The sequence below is a fragment of the Taeniopygia guttata genome, chromosome 17 (assembly GCF_048771995.1).
Source record: "Taeniopygia guttata chromosome 17, bTaeGut7.mat, whole genome shotgun sequence".
NCBI classification, from domain to species: Eukaryota; Metazoa; Chordata; class Aves; order Passeriformes; family Estrildidae; genus Taeniopygia; species Taeniopygia guttata.
In genome coordinates this window covers 1,581,897-1,602,090 of record NC_133042.1, presented here as the reverse complement: position 1 = coordinate 1,602,090, position 20,194 = coordinate 1,581,897, and the positions used below count along the sequence as shown (strand labels likewise).

Here is a 20,194-nt window from a genome sequence, read left to right as displayed (position 1 = left end):
TTCTGACCATGCAGTTGTAAAATCTGAGATTTGACACAAACTGTCAAATGTTTACATCACTTGAACATCCATCAAAACCAAATTCTAAATTTTCCTTTCCATTTAACATTACCTGACATTTTTAAGCATGTACAGGACTTCTGATGGCAAGTGGGAATTCTTAACATCAAATTCAGTCAGATCTGCCTCTAGCAAAGAAGGAGGAGGTTCTTTCCTCTGCAGAGTTGGACATTCCTTCTTAATACGCAGAATCCTACAAAGAAAAAAAGAAATTCAGGATGTTCCCTCATTTGTGCCAATACAAAATATTAACTTTGTACTAACAGGAAATGTTAAATAAGTATATAGTAAATACTAAAATTCACCATCTCAAGTTACACATTATCAGTTAGCTAAAACATTCTACCCTCCTGCCTTTCCTCAACAAAAGCATCCCAGTTCAGCAAACCCCCCAGCTGATCCAGAGCTGACAGGACTGGGAAAAACTAACAACTACAGAAAAGGGCTCTGCTAGGGATAAGTTCTACATCACAAACAAAAACCCCATGATGTGAATTTTCCCCTTCCCAAAGTCCCAAGTACCTTTTAGCCAGAGATAAAACCTTTGCCCGCTTCCGCATCCTCTGGCGAGGGACGGTGTTCCCAACCAGAGAGTTGGGAAGAGTTGTAACCTAGGGGGAAATCACAGACACAAAAACAGTCACAAAACCCCAAAACCAAAAAACCAACCCAGCTGAGACACCAAGACATTTACCAGCCATCTGAGTGTGAGCAGAGTGAAGAGCTCATGTAAGACCTTGGGAGATTGGAATATCTACTTCAGGATCAAGTAGATATCTACTAAAGCAAGTAGAGTATATTTTGATTTTAGCAATCAACTACTACAGTGCTAATGGATGGTAGAGGGGAAGGACTCTGAGCTCTGCTTCTGATTCAGGAACACTCAGCATCACGAACAGGAGTAAGGCACTGATCTCTGCTCTGGGACAGGGACAGGAGCCAGGGCACGGCTGGAGCTGGGCCAGGGCAGCTCAGGCTGGAGAGTCCAATGTAATTACTGTACCAGGCAAATGTGGGAGAGGTGACAGCTCTCTGAGTCATAAGAGAGAAAAATGGAGGTGCTGGCACTGCCCAGGCTCCCCAGGGAATGGGCACGGCCCTGAGGCTGCCAGAGCTCCAGGAGCCTTTGGCCAGCGCTGCCAGGGATGCCCAGGGCGGGATTTTGGGGGATCTGGGCAGGGACAGGAGCGGGCTGGGTGATCCTGGTGGATATCCTGAGGATATTCCAGGATTCTATCTGGCTGTGATGGTGACAAACCAAGGCTTTTCCTTGCATTTCCTAGTTCCCAAGTGCCACCCTCTGGAGAAACATCATAACTGCTACACTAAGCAAGCCCCTCATATCCAAGCCCCTCCATATCCAAAGAGTTGAATCTCTGCAAAAAGTTTCTGATGCAAAAGGAATCTTTAATTAGTTTGGAGGTTTTTTTCTTCTTTGGAAAGTAAAATCTTGGTATGTTATCAAAAACCCATGAACAAATGTGTTGAATTTTTTAAATGTTTTTTTTCTCAGAGCCCACTCTACTAATTGTCAGATATTTTACAACCAGCCCACAGGAAAAACTAAGGGAAAATCCTTTCGTTTTGATCAGAAACCCAGAGTCAGGAGAGATTTATGAAGTTTGGGTGTAATGTTCTCTGCCTTACTCATGAAGAAAAGCAAAAAGTAAGGTCTAAAACTCAAACAAAAAACTGCCTGAAATTATTTTCCTATGTGTAATTCAAAGCATTCTTTACTTATGTGAATTACATATAAACAGCTTGGCTAAAAATTATTCAAATTAAGAAATTGCATATGAAAATCATGAAGAATATTAAAATTATAACATTGCACACACAAAATTTCCTCTCATTGAGGGCTTTTTTGGCCAAGTTCTTCTTAAAGGCTGACTTGCTATGCAAGATTCGGGGAGTAACCACCTCCTTCACAATGACACAGCTCTAGAACTGAGTATTAAACCCACCAGCGTCTAATTAAGCCAAAGTGTTTGAATTCACCCCAGTGAAGTGTGGAAGGCAGAGGCTGGGGCAGTTCACAGTTCACAGGAGGAAGTGTTCCTCCACACAGGGTGACTAAGGATGGTTACTTCCCTGTACCTTATTTTTCTACAGATGTTGGTTTGCAGTGAGTGCACACCCAGACTTGGCAGCACAGGGAACAGCCAGGACCCTGTGAGGGTGGGCAGGCCCTGGCACAGGTGCCCAGAGCTGCTGTCGCTGCCCCTGGATCCCCAGAAGTGTCCCAGGCCAGGCTGGGTGGGACTTGCAGCCACCTGGGACAGTGGAAGGTGTCCATGTCCCTGGCAGGGGTGGAATGGGATGAGCTTTAAGGTTCTTTCCAACCCAAACCAGTCTGGGATTCTGGGATATTTAAGCAATCATTAACTCCCTACAGGAGTTAGATACGCATTGATTTATTGCTACCCTCATTGATTGCAAATATTTTTCAAAGAGGAAAGGTCTGGCCAGAAAGAGAAGCTGCTGCTGCTCCATCAGCAATCCAGTCAGTGCTGCAGGAGTTGTGAAACATCCACAACATCCCAGTGAGATTTATAGGTTGAAGGCCCTGGGCCAGGCTCAGCCAGTGAACTACTGCAAACTTTACACCTCCCAAGCTGGATTTTAATCTTCCCTCCCCCTGTGCCAGGTGCCCTCACCTTCCTCATGATCTTCCTCCCGTAGAACATCACTTTGTCCCTCTTGCGAAACCTGTACTGAGGCACGTGTGGCTGAAGTTGTTCTGGAACAGAAGCACCACATCAGAAACCACCTTCAGCAGCTGGGAGAGCGCCTGAGCACAGCTTGGGGGCTTTGCTGCCTCCAGAGCAGCTCCTGTGGGCAGTGTTTGGGATCTGAACCACCCTGGGATCCCTCATTCCCCAGCTCTGGCCAAGCCAGACCCAGGCAGGGCTGCCTTGAGGCTCCACCTCAGCCCCGAGGAGATAAAGGGCTCTAAACAGAGAGAAGAGTTGGGCAGCTTTAATCTCCTGAAGGAAACCTCTAATTCAGTCATTTCTCCTTCCTGTGACAGGGAAATCCTGTGACAGTAGGGCTGAACTCCTTTGCATAATTCACCACTGATGCTGAGGCTGACACTGCTCACAGCCAAAGAAATAAAACCTCCAGGTCCTGCATGTGGCAGCTCTGGGCTCACACCTGGGCAAGGGAACCAGCACAAGGTCTGCATCCTTTAAAGCTGCTGTCCTGCAAGAAGCACACCTCTACAGCTAACAACTACCCGAGAAAACTACAAAAAAACTCAAGATCAATGGAAAAATTGGTTTTAAAACTTACATGGTTATTAAGTACTTACTAGATTGTCTCACTCTTCTGTACACGACAAACACAATAACTGCTATAAGCAACAGTGCAACTGCAGCTCCAATTGCAATTCCAGTCAGCTGGGAGGGGAATTTAGGGAGAAAGAAGTTAATAATTTTCAACTTCAGAAGTTACTACATACTTTTTGAAGGGCTGAAGAACTCTCAGCTCAGTAAGATGTCTAAAAGCCAAGCATGTTCATAAATACTTAGTTTATAAATTCAAACATCCTCATATGCAAGAAGTTTAAACTGCACCAGTGACCAGTCCTAAGATCACATTGAAAATATTCCATATTTTTCTTCCCAAAGATCCGGGAGCTGACCAACTCAATGTACAGGAGGTGTATGGGCACATGGAGGGATAGGACAAGGGGGAATGGCCTCAGGATGAAGGAGGGTGGATGGGATATTGGGAATTGGGAATTGTTCCTGGGAGGGTGGGCAGGCCCTGGCACAGGTGCCCAGAGCAGCTGTGGCTGCCCCTGGATCCCTGGCAGTGCCCAAGGCCAGGCTGGACAGGGCTGGGAGCAGCCTGGGACAGTGGGAGGTGTCCCTGCCACGGCAGGGGTGGAACTGGGTGGGCTTTAGGGTCCCTTTCAGCCCAAACCAACCTGGGATTCTAAATAACAGAAATCAATTCCTGCCTCATGCACAATGACAGCAAAGAAACAAACATTCCAACTTTGGCAGTGACTTAGCAGAGCTCGTGGAGCTCAGAAGAAGCTCCTGTGGATGCAGCCCCAGCCCTCAGCCAGCTGCTGACTGCAGCTCCACTTTACCATGGTGGTCTGGATCCTGTCCTCCACAAACTGCAGGATGGGGGTCCCACCTTCTGGCACAGCCTGGCACCAAAAGGAAGGTGAAATTAGTTTCTCACAGCTGTAAAAAAGTCCCCATAAAAAACATCTCAACCAATTTAACCCACTTTGTAAACAGAAACATTCAGTGGAAAGGGATCAGTAGGGGAGTTTTGTGTTGCTGTCAGTTCAGTGCATTCCTAAACAGGCCTAAATCAGGGTCAAACAGAGCTGAACATTTTTTTTAATCATTCTATGTTATTCAGAGCAACAAGGATGGGAATGGAATGCAAAGGACTTTATGAGACTGAGAAAACAAGTCACAAACCAGCATATTAAAGTCATCATAAAAAGCAGATGATGCACATGGGCAGAAGCCCTGGGCTCAGGTGTGCTGTCCTGGGACCTGTGTCCACCAGTGTCACTCAGGAATAAAACCTGGCACCTAAAACAGTCTCACAAATACCAACCCAAAACTTTAAGAGAAAGGGGGAAAAGGCAAAACTATTCTTAGGAACAAATGAAAACAACATGAGTACAAGGGCAAATACATTTCCCTCTAAATCTTGAACCTTAAAAGCACTTGAATTAAACCCTACACACAATTCAGGTCCCATTCCTGCCTGTGGTTCCAGATCTGGATGACAGCTGAACTCAGCTTTGCCACCAAGAGAAAAAGGAAGGGTACACCAAGTCACCAAACTGGTCTCTCTAATGGAATTCATTCCAGTTTTACAGCACAAAGGAAACTCCTGCCAGACCAGTCACCTCACACAGATCCCTGTGCTCACTTTGCCTTCTCAGGTCACTTTAGCACTTTAATGTTTATCCTCCCAACATGAGTCAAACTAACTCTGTCATTTTGTTATCAGACTATTATTCATGGGATTGAAGTGAAAAGTCATAAGGTTTTGCAAAAATAAAAAGCTGAAGATGTGTCAGCAACAGGTACAACACCTGGTGACACACCTGGTAGAAGTCTTTTCTGGTCTCTTAATGTATTTATTTCCCCTTGACAGTGTCAGGGACACTGGGACATGGACAGTTCTGCTGCTCCCCAGGCCTGTATGATCTCAAATAACACCAAAAATAGTAATTGCCAACTGACACTCACAGTGCTACTGCAAGGGGAGAAACAAATCCACGGGGAAAAGCATAAAACACAAGCATGCCCAGGCTGGGGCCTCAGTGCAGAAAAGCAACAAGGGAAAGATGAAATTCAGAGCTCCAAGAACCCCTGAGAGGTTCTTGCAAAGTTTTCACGAGTGACAGTCTGATATTCCCCTGCTCAGACTCGGGGGGGATCTTTCCCAGCTTGGACAATCCTTGGGCAAGCAGAGGAAGCAAAGCAGCCAGGCTGAGCTGTGCAGACACCTGAGACATGTCAGTGATTGCTGTGACAGCTCCTGGGGCAGGAATGAGGTCACAGCCAAGTCACCAGGGCAGCTCCTCTCTGAGGAAGGCTGTGCTCAGCACCCAGCCTAAGGACCTCACCTCACCCAGCCCCAGAGAACCCTCAGACCCACAACACCTGTGGGACCACCCTGCAGGGCCCTCACTGCATCTCAGCATGGAGCAGACACCTGCCCAGACTCTGGACTGGCACCAAGAGCATTTCTCTGCTTCCTCACGTCCAAGTTTCCTTAAGAACTCGAGGCTGAGAAGCAATCAGCACAAATATGCAGCTCACACCCATCCAGGGTCCAGGCACCCAGCACTGCTGAGAGTCCAACTCCTCCTCACTGCAGTCCAAGGCAAACACTGACACATTCCCCGGCCAGGCAGGGGTGGGAAACGCTTATCAGCCCTGAAAACAAGGACTTAAAATTGGGATTAGCCCAAAACACAAGGCTTCCTCATAGCTCAGAGGCACCCGTGGCTTGTTTTGACTACAGAACCTGGATTTTCAGAAAACATCGTTAACTGTGTACAAGTACATTGTGTGTGTGTTTTAGTTCTGAGAACTATTTCTTCTCATGGGGTTTGTTTTTCACGACTCATCATGTGAGTCTGTTGGTCTGTGAGTTTCACATTTGTGATTAAAAACAAATGCAAGAAGTGCAGTCTGCCAGAATTCTGCAATTCCTCCTTCTTTAGGCTAAAAATGAAATTATTTAAATTGTAGCATTATTAAAACAGTTTAGAATATGAAGCACAGCATGAATGGTTTGCAAGAAATAAAACACACACACAATAAAATGGGACCAGTCCCAAGTCTGAAAGGATAAAACTCTCATCAGGAAAGGCTCTTTCAAAGTAAAAGCATCTAAAGGCATTGTCCCAATGCTATCAAATTACGTACAGCTGCTTTCAGCTACAGGAAACCCTCACAGGAAATAAGTAAGTCCAAAAATAGGAACAAAACAAAAATTGTACCTCAAGGCTGGTGCTGTTGTCCCCTTCATCCACGTCTGGGGGTGCGGCAGGAGCAAAGAGAAAAGCAAAGAGACGACTGAATTAAGAGATGACCACAGCTTCTGATCCAAACTCTTGAACAACACAAGGGGAACAATAATTTTTTAACTTTATCCTCCCTTTGTACGGAGTAATAAAACCCAGCAGTGAAGTGCTGGGGGACGAAACTTCTCCCGAAGGAACTTCACAGCCACGGAATTTAGACTCCCCGGGAGCTGTGGGAGAGGTCTGTGCCCGGCGGCACCGCCAAACCCATCCCTGCTCCCTACGGAGAGCAAACACCGGAACGGCCCCGCGGGACGGGCACGGCACCGACACTGCCCGGGGACCGGCACCGACACTGCCCCGGGACCGGCACCGACACTGCCCGGGCACGGCACCGACACTGCCGGGGCACGGCACCGACACTGCCCCGGGGACAGTGCCCGGGCAGGGACCGGCACCGACACTGCCCGGGGACACTGCCGGGGCACGGCACTGACACTGCCCCGGGACCGGCACCGACCGCGGGTCACCCTCACGGCCCCCCCGGCCGGACCCGGCTCGCTCTCCCGGCGGACCCGGGTGCTCTGCCCGGCCCCGTTTCGCCAGGCTAAAGCTCGGGACACGGGCTCCGAACAAGACAACAACAACTCCTCCCGCCGGGCCTGGGGCACCGGCACCGGCACCGGCCGGGGGCACCGCGCGGCTGCACAAGCCCGCCAGGCCCGCGTCCCGCCGCCGCGCTCCAGCGATCCTCGGCACGCTCTCACCTGCTCCCGCTGCTGCTCCCGCCATCATCCCGGTGCCGGTGCCAGCCCCTGTCCCGGTGCCGGTCCCGGTGCCGGTGCCGGTCCCACAGTCCCGGGCCGGGCCGAAGGGCGCTGAGCGCAGACCCCGCCCGCCGCCGCCAGGGGGCGACGCCGCGCCAGGCCCCGCCCACCCGCGGGCCGCTCGCTGCTGATTGGCCGGAAAAGCCCCCCCAGAGCCGTTCGGCGCGCGTACCGCGCGGCGGCAGCATCGGCGCCGCGGATTGGCTGGCGCGGCGCGGCCAATGGGAGCGGGCGCTGTTGGGGTGTGCGGAGGCGGGAGCCGCTCCGGGCCGTGAGGGGAGCGCGGCCCGGGGAGGTCTCGGTGCCCGCAGGGACCGGCTCCGCCTCCGCTGCGCCCCCCGTGCTCTCCGGAACTCGCTCCGGCTTCGCCAGTTCCTCGGTGCCCGCGGGGATCGGTCCGGTCTCTCCGAGCTCCCGGCTACCGTCAAGGACCGACCCGGCTCGCTGAGCCCCCGGTGCCCGCAGGGCCCGGCTCCGATCCCGCTGAGCCCCCGGTGCCCGGCATGGGGCTGCTCACCCAGCTAGTCCGCGGGCTGGTGCGCGGCGCCGACCGCCTGTCGCCCTTCACCAGCAAGCGCGGCCCCCGGAGCCACAACAAGGGCCGCGGTGCCAAGAAGGTGGGCGTGCTTACCCGCAACAAGAAGTTCCTCCTCGTCAAGGAGATGGTGCCCGAGTTCGTCGTGCCCGACCTGACGGGCTTCAAGCTGCGGCCCTACGTGTCGTACCGCGCCCCCGAGGGCTCCGAGCCGCCCGTGACGGCCAAGCAGCTCTTCGACCAGCTGGTGGCTCCGCGCATCGAGAAGGACGTGAAGGACGGCACATTCGACCCCGACAACCTGCAGAAGTACGGCTTCGAGCCCACGCAGGAGGGCAAGCTCTTCCAGCTCTTCCCCAAGAACTACGTGCGGTAGGCAGCGGGCAGTGATACCGCGCCAGGACGGGACAGGCTCCGGCACTGAACGTTACAGCCAATCCTTCTGCCTTGTTCTTCTCTAATACCTGATTTAAATCCGGGTGACATCTGCGGTTTGATTTCCCATCCGTGTCTGGTAATTCCTCTGGGAGACAGTTGTGCCTGCTGAGCAGAACCTCTCTGAGGTTCTGAGGATGAGGGGTCTGTGACGTTTTTAAATACAAAGTACTGCAAAGTTTAAGAATTAAAGTTTAAAAATTAAATTAAGACTGAAAGCGTTCACTTTGGGAGAAAGGAAGCGAGATCAGTGGATGATGGTCTGTGATGGTCACTTAGTCTGGAATAAGGGCTGCCACATAAGTCCTTACTGTGGAGGTTAAAACCCCCACATTTTCGGGGCTGTGCAGCCCCGATCCCAGAAGGATGAGCCCACAGTGGGGATGGGGACGGCACAGCTTTTCTGACTGAACTCTGCATTTCTCAGCTCCTGTGAAGCCAATCAGAACAGTCACACACAAGTGGCTGTTTCCTGCCTTGCTGCTGTTGGCAGAGGGGCCCTTCAGCCCTTCCCTTCTGAGACTTGGCAGGTGGCTGGAGGGAGAAGCAGGGCTGGAGAGCAGATCCTGGGCCCTTTGCTGCCAATTCCAGCTTGCTCTTGATCACACCATTTGCCTCACACCCCGTATGAAGGCAGATAGTAACTGGCTCATTTCTCTGAGCAAAGCAAGGCCTGGCCTAAAGCTGGAACCAGGCTGGCCCAGTTGGTGTCACTGCTGCCCTCGGGCTGTTCCCTCTCGCTCTCACAGGGCAATAAAAGCATTACAACCTTTAAAACAGATACAGGGACACACCCTCGGTTTTCCCAGGAAACTGGATTGTCCACTCTGACTCTCAAAGAATATTCACCCCTTGGACCCGAGCCAGGCCAGGGCACAAGGTCCTCATAAGGACTGTCAAGTCATTTGATTTTTAAAACTCAAAACAATAAAAAAAAAAAGATAAATCACTTATATTTGTTTTATTTTAGAAACATCCAAAAATAGCATGTTTTTTCTTTAGCAAAAGCTCTTGTTTTCATTACTAATATGAATCTTCATGTAACAGTGCTCCAGAGTGTTTGCTAAAATACACATTCACCCTCGAGGAGGGGGTTTCAAGGCAGCAAAGTTCTCACCTGCTGCACCTCATTTAGTTGCAGCACTGTTACACAGAGACCTGTTGCTGGTGTTTCTTTCCCTCCAGACAACTCATTCTTTAGGACCCTCAAACACAAACCATGCAAGCTAAAAGTTACTGATCTAGTTTAAGCTGGTTTTTTGTTTCTAGGAATAGAGAAAATGTTCCAGAAAGGGTGTTTTGCTGATATTTCACAGTGAAAAAAAGCTAATGGAGCAACCATGAGAAATCCTGCAGCCATTCCTGGAGGTAGTTAGGGCAATGCTGTTAAGATTTTGGTTTCTTAGATTTAAAAAGATGTCAAGAAACACCACTTAGACTTTTTGGAGGTTTTGATCTTAAAGCTGTTCACCTTTTAAAAACTGAGTTTGACTTTGTTGACTTTGGACCTAAAGGTGGTTCTGTGGAGAGCAGAAAGAATGAGCTGAATACTGAGAGGCCATGGGGGTGGTTGAATGGCACTAAAACATGGTGGGGTCACTACAGGATTTATCTGATCCAGGGTGAGCTCAGCTGGGAATGATGAAGGAGTTTGCAGTCAGGTGATGAGTGATGGAAAATGATGGAGAAGCACCAGGATCCTCACAAGGAGGATCCCACAGCACTTCCCATCACACAGCCTGCACTTCCTTCTGAACCAGAGCTTCTCTCTGTTAAACATCACTGTGAGCATACTGCACTGCATCTGGCCTGTCTGAGCTCTTCTCCCATCACACAGCCAAGCCTCTGCTCAGGGGCTTTTCTGAGACATTCAGGAAACCCTCTGATCACTTACTGGGTCTGCACAGCAGCACAACCAAGTCTGATTTGTGAGGGAAGGAGGAGAACGGGCTTAACAGATCCATTGTGAAATGCAAATCAGCCTTGAAAGGATTCAGATCTGAGGTACAAAGCAGCAGCCTGTGAGAGGAGGGCTGTTCCACTTGGAACTAGGACATTAAGGAAAAAACTAAATAAACCTGTCTGGTCATGACCACAGGCCTCTAAGCGTCTCTCTGTGCTGAAACTAAACCACCAGGAATCCCAGCAGTGTTGGCCTTGAAGGACTCCCAAGCTCAGCAGTAAGATGGGAAAGCCCAGGAGTAAGGGCAGAAGTTGGGGCATTAAGTTCAGCTGTCACTCTCATTCAGGAGTCATCCTCCCTCTTCCATTGGGACTGGTCAGTGCAAACTTTCAGCTGTTCTTTCACATGGAGATCTCGGGCTTTGCACGTCTGGAGGGATCACCAGGCTCATCTCCCACTTCCAGACATGGAGGATGTTGTCATAGAAAGAACAAGTGGCCACAATGCTCGTTTCTTTGGGGCTGTCTGGAGACCTGGCCGAGTCACTGCCTCTGTCCAGGCCCATTCCATTGGGTTTCTTGGCTCCTGAGTCAGAGCCACTGCCTGACCCTGGATCTGCTACTCGGGCAGCCAAATTTAAACCTCCCTTTAAACCAGAGCCCCCAACCAGTCCAGGATCCCCAGCCAGCTTTGGCCCTGGCCCTGCTGCGAGTGCCACAGCGGGGCTTTCACTCTCCTCATCCAGGATTACATCAAAAGTAGCTGTAGGGGACTCATAAATTATCTTCAGGTTCTGGACCTGCAAATTCAGCCTCTCGTCTCCTTGGCCTGATGCTCCCATGAGCTCCTCCGAAGGCTGGCACGCAGCAGCAAGGTCCTGGCTTGCAGGCAAGGAATCCCTCGGACACAGCCTTGACCAGTCAGCCCCATAGGCCAGGGAATTGTGCAGGACATAGGATGACAGGATGATACATTCCTCTGTGTTTTCCGCTTAAAAAAAGAGAAATGAAATTACTTAGAAATCAAGTTGTGGCTTGTGGCAGAGTGCTCAGCAGCCATTCCAGCATTGGCTTTGTGTCATGGGAAGAGTTCTCTGGTTACTGCTTTCTTCACCACTGAGTGAAGCATTCCAGGAGGAATGAGGTGCTGACAATTTTTCAGCCACCTCTCAATGGCCTTGCTTCTTCCTGGGTCAGCAGCAGGGTTTAACATGCAGAGAAAGAGCATCATTATTCAGAGTGCCTACAAAGGCTCAAGACAGACAAGACTGATCACACCACAACATTCACCTAGTCATGAACACACCTGGGGGATTGCCAGGTCCTGGTTATTAATACACTGCAGATGTTCTTCCTGTCAGCTTTCAGCATTTGACTCTGACAGTAAGTGGACATCAAGTTCCTTCCTTTCTCACACAGGAGAAATGCCATCCTCATTTCCTAACCTGTTGATCTGGCCAAGGTCTGGAGAACCGAGGAAGCCAACCATCCTCTGTCAGACTGCATTTGTAACGTGAATGCAAACTACTTTTTCACCATGGAAGTACCTCATGATTCACATGAAGGGCTTATTCATGTTATTCTAGATTAACCAGGCTGCAAAGCACTTCCTTCCTGAGGCCATAACTGATTCCCCAGCAGGTCAGTGACTCCTGCTAAGAGGAAAGCATCACCTGACAGTCGGAAGCACCTCTCTGAACCATCACAATGAACGCAAACCCAGAATGGTTGTGCCCTCACACCAAACACAAAGGCTTTCCTCCCATTAAAAGAAATTATAAGAGATCTACACAGATACTGTCAGGGCCTTGGCACAAACCAAGCAGGCCAAGAGAGTGCACAGATGTGGAAAAGCTGGAAGTTACCTCAAACTGGAACAGAAATCTATGGCTATTAACACCGTCTCAGTCCTTCCTAATGCCTGCCATGAAGCTGGAGGCAGCAAAGGAGCGCAGCAGAGCAGCCCTGGAGTTCCCCTGTTCCCTGGACACTCACCCAGGCTCCCGCGGCAGTCGAGGATCTTGAAGCCACTCTGCATGCAGGCTGCCAAGAGCACGAAATCACACGTGGGGTGCCACTTCAGCCTCCACACCCCACCTTCCACGTGGGTGTCAGCCAGCGGCTGCCTCATGTTCCTGGTGTCCCACAGCAGCACGTGCTCGTCGTAGCTGGGGACACGCCACAAACAGGCAGAAAAGCACAGCCAAGTCAGGGTACAGAAGAAAAGGTAGGAAAGACCACACGCTCTGCGCCACACAGAATTTCTGCAGAGGCAGCGGCACGTTCAGGTAATAGAGGAGGTTGGTCACACCAGCTGAAACGGACTCACCTTCCTGTGGCCAAGAGATTCTCCCGGTGGGGACTGCACTGAATGCTGCACACACCCATGGAATGTCTGCAGAGGGAAGAGACAGCAATTCGAGAAGGGCTTCTGCCATGAATTTCAAGGATCTTGAGTCCACATTATTTCATCAAGGTGTCTCAGGAGAGGTAAGCTCAAAATTTCAGTCCAGTGACCTACCCAAGCAGTTTAATCTACACAGTCCAACAGCCTTCCCAGGGACAAAACCTCTACTCACACCATCTCTCAGCACACATATTTTCTAGTAATATTTGCCCCATAAACTGCTGCTCAAAGGCCCTAAGAACTCCAGCAGAACAACTCCATCCCCAGGAGACTTTACTCCCAAAATTAGTATTTCCATAGCTGTAGTCCCCAGTGTAATTTAAGTTTACATACAGAATTCCACTGGAGAGTGTGTATATTGTTTTAACCATTTTTTTAAAGCAAGATAGAAAAGAGATAATTTCAAATAACTAAACAGTGGAGAACAAAATATTTTCTAAAAAACATTCAATAACAATATATCCAAATTTAACACACAGAAAAATTGCCAAAATAAAAGTGTAAATGAGGATCCTTTTTTAGAAAGAAATTACCACCTTCTTCACTTGCGGAGGTCAGCACTTGGTTTATTGTGTAAAAGGACATAGAGAAGAAAGTTTCAACCTGAAGTTGTTCTGATGAAAAAAAACTAGCAGATGCCTCCATTTCCAAGGGAGGCAGAACCAGGATCCACTATTACTGTGCATCTCTGAAATCAGTGGCTTGAGCAGAGGCAGGGCAGCAGCAGGTGTTCCCACCCCCCTGCTGAGGGCTGGGCATGGACAGGTCTCACTCACCTCCTGCTGGTGAAGACTGGAGCCTCCGGACTGCACCTGGTGTCCCAGCCCTTGAGCAGGCTGTCATCCCCTCCTGCCCAGGGACAAAACACTGTGACCCTCAGCACCAGCCCTGAGCATGGGGCAAAGCAGTGCCAACACTCTGCAGCTCCTCCCCAGGGGCAGCTCCAGCTCTGCTCTGGGACAGGGACAGGAGCCAGGAACGGCTGGAGAGCAGGAAAGGTTCTTCCCCCAGAGGTGCTGGCACTGCCCAGGCTCCCCAGGGAATGGGCACGGCCCCGAGGCTGCCAGAGCTCCAGGAGCCTTTGGCCAGCGCTGCCAGGGATGCCCAGGGTGGGGTTGGTGGGGGTCTGCGCAGGGACAGGGCTGGGCTTGATAATTCTGGTGGTCCCCTCCTGCTCAGGGCAGCCTGTGACACAGAGCTGATGCTTTTCAGCCTTGGGATCTCACAGAATTTAACAGACACATCAAAAATCGCATTAGGCTCTCAATACTCATCACCACAGAAAACACAAGTGATGTCATTATGATTTACCCTCCTCTTTGGTAAGAAAAAGAATTAGAAGTCATAAAGATTGGACTCAAAACAGCTCTCTGGCTCTTAGCATACTGCAGAAGAATATCATCTTTTTTGCCAATAGCCACCCAAAGTACAGTTTTCAGGGTACAGCTTCTCTTAATTAACTCCACCATTTTCCACCATCAAGAAAATAAGCTTTTCACCCCTAATCCGAGGCCCCAGCTCTTTAAATAGCTGATGCAAGCAGCTCACCCAACCCTGGAAAGTAAAAACCCAAGGAACACATCCCCAAACAAGCTCCCCCCCAACAGCCCCCAAGGAGATTCCCAGCCCATACAGACCTGAATACACGATATCAATGTCCCAGTAATTAAAAGCAGCAATCCAGGCCTCAAATTTGTGAGCTTCCCACTGGTTCAAGACATGCACAGAAGGAGCAGATTCATCTATGGAGAAAAGATTCAGCTTCCCCTCTGAATCACTGCTGATCACTCTTAAAGGACATCCACTACAGCAGGGTACACAAAAAACATTGGGAATTACTGCAACAATCAAATATTTCAATTCAACTAAACACTGGCAGAGACTGGCAGCATGGTGGCAGGAATGACACATTCATACTTTTCAGCTTCAGCCCTTTCAGCTTCATCTTAAAATCACCTGCCCCAGTGACCACCACTCCTTGCTCTCATGGGAAGCAACTACTTACACCCATGTCAGGGAAAAGAACCACTGCTGGCTTTCATCTTTATCACAGATGCAAAACTTGGCTTCTTACATGCTTCACATTACATCAATAAACAAATTCCATGTGAAGAGGGTTCTTGTTTTGTTGTTTTTTTTCTCCAAGTCAGACTGACAATGCCCTTTCAGAGTCTCTTCCCTCTTCTGGAGTACAAAGAGATGTTTTATTTCTTTGCCATCACTGAAACCCAAAGCACTGGCTGATCATGACCTTTCCTGCTCTCTTCCTGTGCCACAGTACAGTTACAGTTTCTAGACACAATGACCTTGGAGCACTGGCAAATGTTTTGCAATTCCCAGTGCACAGATTTTCTGGCATTCCCTGACATGAACTAGGTCCCTTCTGTTTGGTTATCTGCAACTGCAGGCACAGCTTCGGTGGCCTGGGGCTTCTTCCAGTTCTGTATCAAATGATTCAACCACACTGAATCTCCCAAATTCCCACATAAGAGATACAGGGCCACCCCCTTCCTATAGGGATGTGAACACTTGTGTACATTTGGCTTCCAGGAGAAGTTACTGGTCTCTCAAGTGACAACAGTGGCAGGTTTAAAGGGGCATTTCATCATGGCAACAATCATTTATCATGAAGGACAGAGACAAAAAGGAGGAATGTAAGAAGGAAGTCTAACTGGCAATTCTACTTACTCATTAGCACACACAGAAACGGCTTTAATTGGCAAATTTGCTGTACAGCATTAAGCAATGACTGCCTGATCCCCCTGGTTTGCAGCCTCACACCAAAGGCACCACTCTTCATCTGCACCTACAGAACACATTACCCCTCTTCAAGGTACAGCTAATTCAGCTCATTTCACACACCAATGCCATTTCTGAAATCTTATGTATGAGCAGTTGAGAGAAGGAGGAGCCGCTTCCAAGCCAATTCTCTCCTGTTTCTCACTAACCCATGATTAAACTTCCTACATGTGCTATTATTAGCAGTCCTTAAGGAGAATTTCATACTAAAATTTCAGCTGTTCTAAGAGCAGAGTTGGAACCAGTGGCTCCATTTGCATCCCGTTCTGGTCTTTCCTTTCAACAAAGGCAGCAGAAGACACATCCCTGGTTCACCTGCTGCCATTCCCCAGAGCACAACCTCCCATTCATTGTTGGTTTAGTCTCTGCTCCTGTTCCAGTGGTCACAGTGTTTGTGTTCCTGTTACCTTTGCTCTGGAAACAGAAACTTCTAGAGCAGGGAGCCAGCTGGGATCAAGGAAGTCAAAACCACTGAAGACTGCTTCATCCAAGCCCTCAGCATCTCCTGAAAGTTGTCCCACACTCCCTGGCCTCCAGCCCCAGCCTCCATCTCCCATCCTCACCACTGCTCTCGTCCAGTGGACCAGTCCAAGGACAAGGCCAGTCGCTGTGCCCCAAGATCCACCCTGAAGCGTGGCTCCAACATGCAGCTGTTCTTCTACTGGAAACAAAAGGAGTGGATTAAGACTGGGAAGACAGCAGGCACATAATGACAGGTGCACTGCTGCCCACAGCAGGTTTTCCAGAGACTGATGAGCAAATGAGGGTCCCACACTAAAGAAGCAATGAAATGTCCCACAGCACTGTAAGATCACCCAGTGCTGGCTGAGGGGCAAATGTGCACACACAGGATCCGACCCTTCTGCTGCTCATCTCCCACCAAACTTCCCTTAAGCTCTGCTTCTTCTCAGGGAGCAATGAAGTGCAGCAGAAGCGATGACCTGACTGCTGAATTCCCTTACAGACTGGCCTCTGCTTTCTTTGCTCTGTCAGAATGACTCTTTTCTCATCACCAAAAGAAACCCCACTCCAAAAATCCTCCCTGCTTTTACCAGCTTTTCACTTTCTGATGTTTCCCAATTCAGCCATACTTGTTTCCAGGGTTTGCTTCGTCCCTCCTCCTGCCTCTCCTCCCTGACTTTGCAGGTGGCCAGAGCCCAGCCCAACTCTTTGGTGCCACAAACAAGTTCATAAAATGTATGACAAACATTACCAGAAGTCAAAAGAAGTATTTAAAAAGCTAAGCATGCTGAGGAAGCCGTGGAAACCAGCTTTCCTGCAAGCCCATACACACTACTAGTAAATGTAGAGATGTAGCAAACATGGGTTAAAACCAGCTTCATCAGGCATTGCTTCCACCCACCTCACTTCCAGTCAGGTGGCAAAATTCCACAGCACCTGTGGAGTTTGCAATGCCAACCATGGGATGTTCTGCAACAGGAATGTGGCACCTGAAAGATCAAGTTAAACAACTCTCCAATGTCCATCTTTCTTGTATTTTAGGAAGAGAGCAAAGCCATAACTTTCATTCCAACATGCACAGGGAGAAGGTATGTGACCAAAAAAATTTCACATTAAAGAAAATCTAAGTCTCCTCAAGTTCCCACACACATGCAAGGAGGGGATTCTGTACAAAGGAGATCTACTATGTGTTATTATATAAATAAATTAGGTACAAAGTCATGACCAGTCAAGTAAGCAGAAAGTATGAAACAGAAACAAGGCAGCCTTTGCTCACTGGAACAAACTGGAAAGTATTACCCTCCAAGAAGTCAGGAACTGTTCCATTAGTAACTATTTTAGTTGCTGCCATGCCAAAAAAGGATCCCGGGAGAAGCAGAGCATGCTGCTGTGGCACGGAGCCGGGCCAGGCCAGAGTTACCATTTGATGTCCAGGATGGCAGCCGTGTCGATGCGCTGGATCTCGGTCAGGGGGATGTACGGCTGCTCCTCGTTGTAGTGGTACAGGTAGAGCCGCCCCGTCCGGTCACAGGCCCCACTGCTCCCTCGGGAATCGCTCTGTGGCAAACACGGGAAAGAAAAGGGCAAGCTCAGCCTCTGCACCTGAGATCCTGCTAGGAGCGAGGAGCAGGGCTGAGGGATGGAATCCCCATCGGGGCCAGCCACGCTCGCTAGCGGTGGTGCCGCTCTGCCCCCCCTGAGCCACCCCAGCCGGGACAAGGCACGGCCCCGCCGGGAGGAGCAGGGACTGGGATGGGGCTCGCCCCGGAGCGGGGCCAGGCGGGGACGGGGATCGCCCTGCTGCGGTGTCGGCCAGGGATGGGGCCGGGGCTCTCCCCGGAGCGGTACCGGGCAAAGACGGGGATGGGGCCGGGGCTCTTCCCGGAGCGGTACCGGGCAAAGACGGGGATGGGGCCGGGGCTCTCCCCGGAGCGGTACCGGGCAAAGACGGGGATGGGGCTGGGACTCTCCCCGGAGCGGTACCGGGCAAAGACGGGGATGGGGCTGGGACTCTCCCCGGAGCGGTACCGGGCAAAGACGGGGATGGGGACGGGGCTCTCCTCGGAGCGGTACCGGGCAAAGACGGGGATGGGGACGTGGACTCGCTCCGGAGCGGTGATGGGGACATGGACTCGCTCCGGAGCGGTACCGGGCAAAGACGGGGATGGGGACATGGACTCGCCCCGGGGCGGTGCTGGCCGGGCGGGGATGGGGCCGGGGCTCTCCCCGGAGCGGTACCGGGCAAAGACGGGGATGGGGGCATGGACTCGCTCCGGAGCGGTGCTGGCCGGCCGGGGATGGGGACATGGACTCGCCCCGGGGCGGTGATGAGGACGTGGACTCGCTCCGGAGCGGTGCTGGCCGGCCGGGGATGGGGATATGGATTCGCTCCGAAGCGGTGCTGGCCGGGGCCAGGGTCGCTCCGAAGCGGGGCCGGGCTCACCGGGTCGGGCGGGCGCAGGTGGTAGGTGCCGCAGGCCAGGATGCTGTGCCAGCCCTCCACCGGGCACCACTCCACCGCGTCCGCGCTGAACTCCGTGTCCACCACCTGCAGCGTGCGCGTCCTGCACGGCGCGGCCATCGCGGCCGGGCCCTGCCGGGGCGGCTCCCAGGAGGCTCCGGGGAGGCGGTGCCGCCGCCCGTCTGCTTCCCGGTCAGGGCGGGCCCGGGGCGGAGCCGCCTCTTCCCCCGGCCGGGCCGCTCGGCGCTCCGAGCTCCGCTCAACGCGCTCTTCCCGAGCCAAGGGGCTGCGGCTCCCTTCGGGCGTGAGGAACGCCCGCCCCAAACACGGCAGCTGCTCATAAGGGAAATCCGGCATCAGCCTTTCCTCGCCATCCTCCCAGCGCCTCGCTTAGAGACCTTCCCCGCCCCGGCACTTCCCGCGGAGACACGGGCTGGTGCCGCTGGTCGGGACCTCGGAGCGATCCTGGTCGCTGCCCTGAGCCTTTCCCTTTCCCCGCAGCGCTTCTCCTGCACCCTCGGGATGCGCCCCGCAGCCATTCCCACGGCGGTGCTGCTCCCTGCGCTCCCGCCCTCTCCTGGAGCCTGCACTGCCGCTGTTCCCTGCGGAAATCCTGCAGACCCAAAGGGCTCGTTGCTGAGTGAAGGCAACCAAGGCCTGGCCGTTTGCTGTTTTCCCATAACCAACCCTACAATTATTAACACTGAATTTCATCTTCCACTGTCTCATCCTTCTGCAATTGACTCAGCCTTTATTATATTATCATTGCACTGCTTAATATCATCAGTGGATGTTGTAATTTTCATTACACATTACCTTTTTTCTGAACTTTTTTATATACTGCATGTCCAGGTGTTTACTTCCCACCACCATAAAACCCTCCCTTCTACTCTTCCTTTCCTGTCTTTTAAACAGTTGCCTGTGTGACATTTCCCTTTTTGACCAGCAGCTTTTCTTCCTTAAGTGCCTTGAGTAAAGTCATCATTAAATGCAGTTTAAACTGTCCCAACCAAATCCCCTTTTCCCTGCTTGTTGATGCCTGGAATTGAAGCAATGCCAGTAAAGTTTTGAAGCATGATTTCCCTGTACAGAACCCACACTGACTCCTCCTCAGTATTCAGCCATTGGTGCTGCATCCCAGCATCCATGAATTTGTGAAGTGCAGGTGGCTGTAGTTTGAAATTCTTTCCAGAAGCTGCTGTGACATTTGCTGTGACATTGTACCAAGGGAGAGGTCGCCATCCCAGCTGGGAGCTCAGCTTGTTCATTCCTGAGCTCCCTTGGAGCTGTAGGTGGCACCGTCTGGTCCTGGCAACCTGTTGCTGCTCATTTCAGCAGAACTTTAATCTCTCCTGAAAGCACTTCTGTTCTGAGCAGATTCCCTGTGGAGCTCTCCATATGGAATTATTCCTGTGTGAACTCTACCAGCTCTTTCACAGGGAACACATATGCAAACAAGTCACTGGATTTTCTTCTGTTGAGGCTTTCATCTTCAGGTCAGCCCTTCCCTTTTCTGTGCATGAGTCTCTGTTGACTCCAGCAGTCCCTCTGCTTCTGACTTTTTCAGAACTACTCATTCAAGTTTTATGACTTGAACATTCTTCATATTCCATTTTTCTTTGTATTATTTTGCTGGGTTGGTTTGTTTGCTTGCTTGTTCTACATTTCACCTGCCAAACATTATTCTATCTCTTACATTTGGACACAAGTTCAGTTTACAAATGATTACTTCTTATTCTGAGTATCCCACATGCTCCTGTTTAATCACACCAGCCTCCTTTTGGTC

At 50.8% G+C, this 20,194-nt stretch overlaps 3 protein-coding genes across 5 annotated transcripts in view; 1 reads left to right on the top strand and 2 right to left on the bottom strand.

Moving 5' to 3' along the window:
* Positions 1-7,483, bottom strand: part of PNPLA7 (patatin like domain 7, lysophospholipase) — a 129,850-nt gene extending 122,367 nt beyond the window's left edge. Inside the window, exons 1-7 of one of the 3 annotated variants that reach the window (XM_030286893.4) lie at positions 7,348-7,483; positions 6,557-6,591; positions 4,163-4,225; positions 3,374-3,461; positions 2,718-2,800; positions 583-671; positions 113-253 (exon numbers count right to left, since the gene is read on the bottom strand). In XM_030286893.4, coding sequence (XP_030142753.4) covers positions 113-253; positions 583-671; positions 2,718-2,800; positions 3,374-3,461; positions 4,163-4,225; positions 6,557-6,591; positions 7,348-7,375 — 527 coding nt within the window. In that variant the 5' untranslated portion in view covers positions 7,376-7,483. The remainder of the gene's footprint in view (positions 1-112; positions 254-582; positions 672-2,717; positions 2,801-3,373; positions 3,462-4,162; positions 4,226-6,556; positions 6,592-7,347) is intronic. The other 2 variants (XM_072936736.1, XM_030286894.4) reach the window with 2 other exon arrangements.
* A 159-nt stretch (positions 7,484-7,642) lies between these two features.
* On the top strand, positions 7,643-8,583 carry MRPL41 (mitochondrial ribosomal protein L41). The gene has a single exon (XM_041719785.2). It carries the CDS (start codon positions 7,911-7,913, stop codon positions 8,316-8,318), a length of 408 nt encoding a protein of 135 aa, XP_041575719.1. The 5' UTR covers positions 7,643-7,910; the 3' UTR covers positions 8,319-8,583.
* A 740-nt stretch (positions 8,584-9,323) lies between these two features.
* On the bottom strand, positions 9,324-18,602 carry DPH7 (diphthamide biosynthesis 7). Its single transcript, XM_030286896.4, has 9 exons — positions 18,391-18,602; positions 17,368-17,504; positions 16,849-16,936; positions 16,049-16,143; positions 14,324-14,490; positions 13,463-13,535; positions 12,609-12,674; positions 12,275-12,447; positions 9,324-11,270 (listed from the first exon to the last, which is right to left on the bottom strand). The coding sequence occupies exons 1-9, from the start codon at positions 18,526-18,528 to the stop codon at positions 10,657-10,659; spliced, it is 1,551 nt and encodes a 516-aa protein (XP_030142756.4). The 5' UTR covers positions 18,529-18,602; the 3' UTR covers positions 9,324-10,656.
* Positions 18,603-20,194: the final 1,592 nt, after the last annotated feature.

Bases quoted from the DNA above. Each gene is read 5' to 3' on its own strand.
- MRPL41 (XM_041719785.2), top strand. From the start codon at position 7,911: ATGGGGCTGCTCACCCAGCTAGTCCGCGGGCTGGTGCGCGGCGCCGAC.
- DPH7 (XM_030286896.4), bottom strand. From the start codon at position 18,528: ATGGCCGCGCCGTGCAGGACGCGCACGCTGCAGGTGGTGGACACGGAG. The intron at 17,505-18,390 runs GTGAGCCCGGCC...TGTTTGCCACAG, and splicing joins ACCTGCGCCCGCCCGACCCG to AGCGATTCCCGAGGGAGCAG. The intron at 13,536-14,323 runs GTCTGTATGGGC...GTCCCTGGGCAG, and splicing joins CATTGATATCGTGTATTCAG to GAGGGGATGACAGCCTGCTC.